This window comes from Poecilia mexicana, unplaced genomic scaffold (genome assembly GCF_051168715.1).
Source record: "Poecilia mexicana isolate PSO_F unplaced genomic scaffold, ASM5116871v1 scaffold_14, whole genome shotgun sequence".
NCBI classification, from domain to species: domain Eukaryota; kingdom Metazoa; phylum Chordata; class Actinopteri; order Cyprinodontiformes; family Poeciliidae; genus Poecilia; species Poecilia mexicana.
In genome coordinates, this window is record NW_028263383.1 from 15,033,097 (window position 1) to 15,042,869 (window position 9,773).

The 9,773-nt window shown below is 41.8% G+C and overlaps 2 protein-coding genes across 2 annotated transcripts; one reads left to right on the forward strand and one right to left on the reverse strand.

The window, feature by feature from the left end:
* Window positions 1-791: 791 nt before the first annotated feature.
* mthfs (5,10-methenyltetrahydrofolate synthetase (5-formyltetrahydrofolate cyclo-ligase)) lies at window positions 792-1,985 on the reverse strand. Its single transcript, XM_014995426.2, has one exon. It carries the CDS (start codon window positions 1,627-1,629, stop codon window positions 1,030-1,032), a length of 600 nt encoding a protein of 199 aa, XP_014850912.2. The 5' UTR covers window positions 1,630-1,985; the 3' UTR covers window positions 792-1,029.
* Window positions 1,986-2,067: 82 nt separating this feature from the next.
* Window positions 2,068-9,771, forward strand: adss2l (adenylosuccinate synthase 2, like). Its single transcript, XM_014995383.2, has 13 exons — window positions 2,068-2,365; window positions 2,950-3,052; window positions 4,240-4,308; window positions 4,387-4,437; window positions 4,517-4,583; window positions 4,690-4,797; window positions 5,735-5,816; window positions 5,934-6,060; window positions 6,146-6,300; window positions 7,541-7,665; window positions 7,746-7,843; window positions 8,752-8,901; window positions 8,992-9,771. Exons 1-13 carry the CDS (start codon window positions 2,132-2,134, stop codon window positions 9,042-9,044), a joined length of 1,422 nt encoding a protein of 473 aa, XP_014850869.2. The 5' UTR covers window positions 2,068-2,131; the 3' UTR covers window positions 9,045-9,771.
* Window positions 9,772-9,773: the final 2 nt, after the last annotated feature.

Sequence of the window (9,773 nt, forward strand, 5' to 3'; positions counted from 1 at the left end):
TTCTGTTCCTGCTGGTTAGTGACTACCACACCATTTGTCAGGGAAAGTGTTGTATGACTAATGCAAACTCAAATACCACATTTGTCAAGAATAGTTATAAATAACCCAGGTTACTTTTTATACACCACATTACTACTAAACTCATCAGTCTAAAACTAACATATTTTGTGTTTTAACAGAAAATGTTTGATAGAAATGTTACAGGACTAATGGTGCCCATTGTATCTATTCCCAGGGATAGCTAGTGAAAGATGGGCTATTTAAAATACGAACAATGAATAGAGAAGATAAGGATTCATATGTAAAATGTCAATATGTGGCCAATACTGCCACCTGCCTGCATGACAGAACATCACAAAGAGCGGCCTGCAGTGGGCCAGAGTGTTGAATTAAGGTCAAAATGGAGGTTTGAGCTGAATGACACAGGAAGAAGATTATTCTGTTATCATGCACCCTAAATATCAATGTGATGTCAAAGAGAGAGTCCACAAAGCTGGTCATAAGGATGGTTTAGGAATGGCCTAGTCAAAGTCCAGACCTAAATCAGCCTGAGATGTTGCGGCATGACTTTATAAAGGTTGTTCATGCTCAAACCCCTTTAGTGGGACTGATGTAAAACAATCCTGAAAATGGAAATTGGACTAAAATTGTTCCACTGCGATGTAAAAAAACACTTATAGCACCATTTCTCAGTCATAAATTGTTAAAACTCGATCAGAAAATATATAACCGTGAGGAACTACTGTTTATAAGCTTGTAAGTCCAAATTATGAGTCTTATTACCAGGTTGGTTCTTTGCTATTTTGTATTTTATTTTTCATTAGTAGGTCAGACAGTATTATGGCATTACATACATCATCACAGCTAGAAGGTCATCTATGGATGACCACCAAATGGTGACTGTGTTAAATCAAACCATCATTGATACAGAAGGTCAAAAAAACAAGACTTCATGCCGTCATTCCTTTGAATTGGGAAGTGATTCATGAATTATCCTGGATCATGTGAGATGTACACATAAGTGACTGGCTACTGCTCCTCATATAGGACTTCGTCTATGAAGACGTCAGTGGAGTCCACGGGAACCTTTTCACAGAGCTGCTCTTTGAAAGCCAGGGCGATGGTGTAAGGCTTCCTTTTAGGGTGTTCGCTGCAGCGTCTCAAATAGGTGTCGTAGAAGCCCTTTCCTCGTCCAAGACGTCCTCCGCTGAGGTCAAAGCCCAGGCCTGGCATCAACATGAGATCCAGCCCTCCTGAGGTCAATGCTTCCTTTCTGCTATTGCAATCATCCGACGGCTGCCGGATATTCCAGGATGTCAGAGGCAACTTCTCCAAGTCCTGCAGACTGTTGATCTCCAGCATGTCCATATGTGAGCTATTGCTCAGATATCTGGGTATGAAGCAGCTTTTGCCCCGTTTGAACATGTCTCTGATTATTTCCTCAGTGCTCACTTCATCATCCATACTGAGAAACACTGCAATTCGCTGTGAGGAGACATACTTAGGATGTTTCAACAGCTTGCGTGAAAGCACCAGGGACTGTCGCTGCTTCTCCTCGGCGCTAAGCGCAGCAAGCCGACGCTTCAGCTCTTTCCTCAGGGCTTGTTTGGACGCTCTCAGCACAGCCATGCTCTCTCTATCAGGGACAAGCGCTCAGGGAAATCCTCTGTCTTTATGTGCTTATGTGTCCTTAGAGATCTACAGCTTGGTGTAAAATTCAGAAAGTTAAATATTAACAAGCACATGAACATCTAATAGGACAAGAGACTCTTGTCAAGAGTTCAACGACATGACGTTTTGCCTCCCATATCTCAGTACCGAAGCAAAACAACCGGAAGTTGTGCAAACTGCGTCATATAACGTCACATACCTTTTCGTTGGCTACTCGCGATATTTTAATAAACTGATAATCTGCTAAAACTTAATATAATTACTTTATTTTATACTTCCAAAGTCATTCACAGCCACTAGATAAAGGTATCGAAAGAGTAAACTAAAAACGTCCAGTAATAATAATTTTTTACCCAAAACAATAAGTGAATTGAAGGAAACAGCGCAACCTAGCGGTGCAGGACGACAGGACTTCCCGCGAGCAGAGGGAGAACGCGGTAAAACGAGGAGAGAGGGCAGCATGGCATCCGACGACAATATGGCTAACATTAACGGCAAGGAGGCTGCCTCCCTGAACGGAGAGCCGGTGGTGAAGCGGCCCAGGGAGAACGTCCAGCAGGACGTGTCGCTCCGCGCCCCGAGGGAGCCCCAGAACAAAGTGACCGTGGTGCTCGGAGCGCAGTGGGGCGACGAGGGGAAGGGAAAAGTTGTGGACTTGCTCGCTATGGATGCGGATATTGTATGCAGGTGCCAGGTACCAAACTACACTACCGTGTTAGCGCAATAGTTTTTACTTAACGGCGACTGTATGTTAGGTCAGTGTCGTTTTTATGTTTGAACTAACAGTTATATTTCCACTCGTGAGTGGAAGTCGGTCTGTTTGTGTGTCTGTGTGCGCGCGCGCGCGCGCGTGCCTCCTTTACATATTCATTACCGACGTTGACGTCATCACCTCCCCTGACCTCCCGGATGTGGAAGGGCTAGTTTCATGTTAGCAGACATTTTTTTTATTCTGTTCATTTCTTCTTTTTTTTCTCTTTTAGTCATAGTCACGAGAACAACACGGTTAGAGAATGGAGCTCGTGACCACACCGATAAGCATAGCCACTGAATAATCAGTTATGTAAGGCATCGACCTTGCAGGAAGCAGCTGTCCCTGTTGCTCTTCACACTCTCAGCTTCAGAAATTATTACCCCAAATGCAATCCCCCTGCCTGTCCAGCAGCAGAGCTGCCACGGCCTTTTGAGGCTTAATCAGAAAATGATATTACAGCTTGCTAACCTGATTTTGCAGGACTGTCTTGACAAAGCGGCTGCATGCTGTGTGCTGTTTTGCAGGGAGGAAACAATGCAGGTCACACAGTGGTGGTGGATTCAGTGGAGTACGACTTCCACCTGCTGCCCAGCGGCGTGCTCAACAAGAAGGCAATCTCATTCATCGGTAGGCTTTTATTCGCTTTCAGGACAGAAGATGGCGGGATGATAAAGGCATCATTAACAAGGACAGCATCCGAGCTCCAGCGGGTCTCCTTTATCTCTTCCTCAGTCGCACTTGAGGAAGAGATAAGAAAGCGCCATAGTAAACAGAGGGCACTGAACCATAGAGACAGTACAGTTTGGCAGAAAGCTGAACTGAGGGACGACCCGGTTTACCCTGGGTGGAACTGATAAATGGACTCGACGTAAAAATGTTTCCCCGCCTCCATCAGCCTTGTTTTGGGCCTGCGAGTGATTTATTTAGATTTTTAAGCCTGGATACACATTCTCAGTCGGATTGAGGTCCAGACTTTGAATGTGCCATTGTAGTCCTGTCTGTGTTTTTAGGGTCATTGTCCTACTAGATTCTCTCACAGCCTCCAAAAAAGTTTTCCTCCCTGGTTGCCTTTGTCTAGTTCCATCTAGCTTCTCATTGGCATCAGTATGATGCTGCCACCACCAAACCAAACACCCCTTCCTCTGGTTCCAGCATGTGGGCAGTGTTTAAAAATGTAAAATTACGTTAGTAATCTCAGTGTTGTTGTATTTCATATTCTTTAAACAGTTGTTGTGGGCAAGAAGGCTCTGACATAGCAGTCTGTATTACAGAGGGTTGGAAGAAGCCTCTGACTGAAGACATGAAGAGGATGTTCAGGCCAAAAAGGTCAATTTTGTTCTTATCCGACCAGAGTATGATTGTAACTAGTGATTATTATCATTATTAGTGGAAAAACGATGTCTTTAGTCAGAGGTTTCTTCAAACCCGCTGTACTACAGACTGCTACGAGAGATCTTTCCTGCCCACAGCGTCACCATCTGCAATAACTCCTTGAAAAAATTTGAATTGAATGAGTTACAGCATTCAGTTTCTCTTTGGGATCAGTAAAGTATTTTTGAATTTTGGTGATTGCATTTTTAAAAAAAGTGGCACATTCAGCAGATTTTTCATTTAACCACTTAAACATTTTGTACCCAACATAAGAAATACACTAAAACATGCAAATGAATAATTCACCTCCTTTTTAAAATAAGAAAACTAAACATTTTATTGCCTGAAATAAGTTTTTTTTAGCAGTCTCATAAATGCAGTGAGTATTAATTTTCTAGGATATTAAATGTATAAAATAATTCTTCCTCCTCGTTTGTAAACAGGCAATGGAGTGGTGATTCACCTGCCAGGTCTGTTTGAAGAGGCTGACAAAAATCTGCGGAAGGGGAAAGGTAAAAACCGTTTCTCCGGTCAGGTCAGACAGATTTGTGTAAAAACACACGAGTTGACGTTTTCTCCATTTCCTGCAGGACTACAGGGATGGGAGGAGAGGTTAAAGATCTCCGATCGGGCCCACATCGGTGAGTTTGCTTACCTCTCTCGTTCTCTTTCATGTTTTTGAACTGGAAACATCATTGTTGTCCTCGTGGTTTCCTCTAGTGTTCAACTTCCACCAAGCTGTTGATGGGATCCAGGAGCAGCAGCGGCAGCAGCAAGAAGGGAAAAAGTACGTCTGATAAGTTACCTGAACAAGATGTGAACGTGCTTCTCCGCAACTCGTCTCAAATTGTGAATTATTTCTGTGGTTTTTCTTTCATCTGCTTGCTCTCCAGTTTGGGGACCACTAAGAAAGGCATTGGACCAGCCTACTCATCCAAAGCCGCTCGCAATGGTCTGAGGGTCTGTGACCTCGTCTCAGATTTCAAGGTTTTTGAAGAGAAGTGAGTGACGACTGTGTCCAAGTTCCAACCATCCAGCTCAACGTTTTCCATTCAAGGAGACGATTTTTTTTCCTCCCGCTGCTACAAAATAAAACCGGGCCAGAGTAAAACCTTTTATCGCTAAAGCATACAAACTCAAACCGGAATGCATTTCTATTTTCAGATTTTAGAACAATTTGAATCCTATATTGCAAAAATTAGAATAAGGTGGAAAATTAAAGAGGACAGGGAATTTACTTTGTGAAAAGCCTGTTGTAGCTATTAAAAGAAGATTTTACATCTAAATTTATGGGGAAATCTCCTAAAATGATAATTTCTTGCTGCTTCCATATAGTGGTGGACGTTTATCGTGTAGTTAGCCCGATAAATTTCAATTAATGTTTAAAAAAACTGACATCTGAAATGTTGTTTTTACTACTCTCTCCATTGTTTGTTCCACAAAACTGGCAGCAAATATTTGTATATTTGAAAATAAGATTAAATCCATTTTTGATTTTTGCAGCTTAGTATTATAGATACTTTGACAAATGGGAAGTTGTTTTCAATAGCAGTTTTTGTGTTTCTGGTGCCGTGAATGCTGTTCCAGTTAGCTAAAAAAAAAAAAAGTAGTAGATACTTTTTATCATTTTTAATCTTTATCACAAAATATTGTGATAAAACACTAAATTCACATTACCCACAATTTATCTAAGAGCACTACTTTATAAAATCTTTTTTCATACTGAAAAAGTAGACAGGAAAGTCAACTTTTCAAGTAAATCACCAGTTTTCTGAATATAACTAAAGGCTGTGCATTCCTTGGCCAGCAGATGGCAGCACCTCTAAAGTCTCAAACCTGACAGAACCTTGTCGTCTCCCTGCTCTCTTCTCTTTCCTGTCGTAAATTGAGTATTTTCTTTTTTATTTTTTTTAAGATCTGCTCTGGTTTCTTCTGCAGGTTTCGGATGTTGGCCGATCACTTCCTGGCCATGTATCCAAACCTCAACGTCGACATCAAAGGGGAACTGAAGCAGCTCAAAGTAATTTATTATGTTTTTCCCTCTTTACACTTATATTTCAATTTAACACAAACAAAAGCATTTGAAATGATGCTCAGGTGAATTTCTGAGTATAACTGCACCGCTATTGTTTTGTAGGAGTACGCAGAGAAACTGCGCCCCCTGGTGACTGACGGCGTGTATTTCATGCACAAAGCCCTCACTGGTCCTAGCAAGAAAATTCTGGTGGAGGGAGCCAACGCTGCTCTACTGGACATCGACTTTGGTGAGCGACAGAGACTCCGCTCCAACACACGAGGAGGAAACGGCTTTTCTCTTTGTCCCCGTTTAACAGACGTGACTCTGTTTAGGGACGTACCCTTTCGTCACGTCTTCTAACTGCACCGTCGGCGGCGTCTGCACCGGCCTTGGCGTGCCTCCCTCATACGTCGGCCGGGTCTACGGCGTCGTTAAAGCCTATACGACCCGGGTGGGAGTTGGTGCTTTCCCAACTGAGCAGGACAACGTGAGTGAGAAACTGTGACCCGAATGCAGTCGCTGACAGATTTGTGGAGCAGAAGTCGCTGAGATGCTCTGCAAAAATAAGTCTGACGCCTCCTGATCCTCAGATGGCGTGAATATTCATTTGAGGCTTTTAATTATGTTTTTGAGTAGTTCTTTCTCAATGCTGGAATGGATGTACACCAGATAGTTTGGATGATATAATAAAAATAAGATAAGTTTGAATTTATTGTAGACTTACTGTCTGCACTCCCACTAGTATTTGCATTAGAGCTGCAACTAAAGATTATTTAAGTAATTGATTATTCTATCAATTAATCAGATAAAAACAGGCACACTCTGCAGATTTTTTATTTAACCACTAAAGGGTTTTCAGAAATGCATTACAACATGCAAATACACAAGTAATTCACTTGCTTTTTTGAGTAAGAAAATAAAAATGTTCAGCGTTCCTTTAGTGAACGCTTGATCGTTTGGCATCTGCACCAAAACAACCAAAAACAAAACAAACTGCCAACATCAACATGTGAAATTGAAGGATTTATCTGTTAATTTTTGGAATAATGAATTAATAATTGGACAGTGTGTTTTTGAGTCTTATACTCCAGTTAATGATTAATCAAACTAAATTAGTTGACAATTATTTCAGTGATTGCTTAGGCCAATTAATCGTTTCAGTTCTAATCAGGATAAATGTTTCTTGGCAAGAAGAAAACCCCACTGGCATATTCCAGGCTGAATATTCGACCACTCTTCTTGGCACAATTGGATTTTATTTTATAGTTGGTTTTCTGGCTAAAACCAGACTTTCATCCATTTTCGATGGGGAAGAGGTCAAGGGTCCAGATCCTTTACTGTGAGACAGTTTTACTCTTTCCAAAAGCAGCTTTGACGTCCAACCAGGTGTGTTTGTGCTGTTAAGTTTGACTTACTTAACCTCTCCTAGCAATTCAAGAACCAAATGATCTCATTTTGTTCTCAAAACCCAGAAGGTGGAGCTCTCGACGCGTCTTCTGGGTAGAACTTTTTTAAAGTGGCTTCTGACCACAGCTGCTGTGTGATTGGCCAGACATTTCAAGTGGGAGGAGCCTAAAAGGACTCTCTTGAACTGTGTTTAATAATCAGACCCAAACCAGGAAACCAGTCCGTTTAAAGAGATCTATGCTGTACAGTCAAAAATCCAAAGTCTTTAGTCATAGATAAACTTCCTGCTTCAGTAGTTTAACTTCCTGTTGGCTTTGCAGGACATTGGCGATCTGCTGCAGAGCAGAGGGCGAGAGTTCGGCGTGACGACGGGCCGGAGGAGGCGCTGCGGCTGGCTGGACCTGATTCTGGTCCGATACGCCCACATGGTCAACGGCTTCTCGGCGTAAGGAGCCGTTTTTGCGGTGTCTTCTCTCCGTCTCCTCTCTGCAGGGAGCTCAACACAGCCATGTTTCGTTTGTGCAGAATCGCTTTGACAAAGTTGGACATCTTGGACACCTTGCCAGAGATTAAAGTGGGCGTGGCTTACAAGGTCAACGGCGAACCCCTGCCGAGCTTCCCAGGTGAGCACTTCCTGCTGCTCGAAGGTCTTCCTGGATGTTTTTCTTTCTTTTTTTTTGTCAGGGTTTTGTATCGGCTGCTTTGAAATCCTTAAAAATTCTTGGATTTCAAGTAGATGTGAAATTCAATTGCTTGATTTAAATTTGGAGAAAATGTTGTTTACAGTTGAAGCCAGATACTTAAAGAATGTTTGAAGTTAAATCAGCCGATATTTTTCTTGGTTTAGAATTAACAAAATCATTTCTATTTGAAATTTGGCAGAAAACCTGGCGAGAACTTTTTTATTTATGTAACTTTCTCAGACCAATCAGGTGTCTAGACATAACATTTTTCATTATTTTAGTTTTCTTGTCCCTAATGCAGAATGTAGAAAATACTATTTTATTAATGACAGTAAGAAATTATATAAAAGCTTTTATTGAAACTGTTTTCTTTAGTTTATATTAATATTTTTAATTTGCGGTGCTGGAAAAGGTTGGAAACTTTACTTGAATTCCACTGTTTTTTATGTGTGAAGTAAATACAATATATTTAACCGAATTTTCACAGTTTGATATTTAACTCCCGTAAAAGCCGTGAAGTGGGCATGTCTTTATTATTTATTCATAAATTAGAAGACACTTTATCTGTTGCGTATAGATTCTGGGCCCTGGTGAATAAACATGGTGCTGGTTTTGTTTGGATCAGCTCCTCCAGGCAGAAACAGCTACATCTTTGTTTTTCCAAATCTGTTTTGCAGCAAATAAAAAATTTGTCTTCCTAAGCACTTGGTTTGTTTCTCAGAGTGCAACAAATGGGACATTTGAAGCCTTTTACCCAGATGGGTGATGAAATCCAATCCATTTTCTGCTGCTAAACTCCTAAAAGAAGCATTTTGTTTTTGTTTTCCTCCAACTTTTTGCTACGGCAGCAAACATGGACGTGTTGACGCGGGTGTTGGTGGACTACGAGACGTTGCCCGGCTGGTGCTGCAGCACCGAGTCGGCCCGGAGCTTCGAGGAGCTGCCTCCTCAGGCGCAGAATTACATCCGCTTCATCGAGGACTTCCTGCAAGTGCCGGGTTTGTAAAGAGATCTCCTCGGCTAATGGAGAAACCCGAGCCGGGCCCTCCGCTCACGTCCTCAAACGACGCTGTTGTTTCTCGTTTCAGTGAAGTGGGTCGGCGTGGGGAAGTCTAGAGAAAGCATGATCAAACTCTTCTGATCCCCAGCAGCAGGATGAGGAAGAGGAGGAGCTTCACATCAGCAATCATCATTTCACGCAAAGTGGAGGTCAGAGGTCAGGGGGTAGAAACCAGCAATGCTGCTTGTGTGCCACAATAACAAAACGTCTTCAGCTCTAATTTATCCATTCCACATACTGACCTCTCTCTCTCTCCCTCTCTCTCTCTCCATACATATATATATATGTAGGGTGTTAATAATGATATGAATAATGGTGCAGCTCTTCCCCGTATCGGTCCAGTTAAGCACAGCTTGTTTTAGCCTTTGAATGTTAATGAGCAGAACTGACATCTGTTTAATACGCAGGTCTATTTTTACATTTTAAGATGAGCAACTTCCAAACTATAAAAAAAAAGAGATTATATTTGTTACATGACGGGGAGGGGAAAAAACTCGCTAATCCTTGGGACTTTTTTCTTGTTTAGCACATTTTAGAGCAGAAATGCATCTCAATTCTTAACTTGTAGATTATTTGTGCGATGTGTGAAGGAACAAAATAAAATAAAAAAAGAAAACATCCTGAAGATTGAAGGGAGCGCTAAGCTGTCGGAATCAATGAACTGCTTTTCACATTTTCACAGTCGAGCATTTGAAGTGTGTGTAAATGTCCGGACGGTGGGTGGTGATGTACCGAGTGCAGCCCAATGTGGCGAATGTAAAGACTATTCCAGAGCTTGCTATTCATTAAAAGAAACCCATCACATGTAGT

What these genes read in the sequence shown, in the direction of transcription:
- mthfs (XM_014995426.2), bottom strand. Translation starts at nt 1,629, where the DNA reads ATGGCTGTGCTGAGAGCGTCCAAACAAGCCCTGAGGAAAGAGCTGAAG.
- adss2l (XM_014995383.2), top strand. Translation starts at nt 2,132, where the DNA reads ATGGCATCCGACGACAATATGGCTAACATTAACGGCAAGGAGGCTGCC. An exon ending in GAAGGCAATCTCATTCATCG is followed by an intron (nt 3,053 to 4,239) that starts GTAGGCTTTTAT and finishes GTTTGTAAACAG; the next exon opens with GCAATGGAGTGGTGATTCAC. An exon ending in TTCAAGGTTTTTGAAGAGAA is followed by an intron (nt 4,798 to 5,734) that starts GTGAGTGACGAC and finishes TTTCTTCTGCAG; the next exon opens with GTTTCGGATGTTGGCCGATC.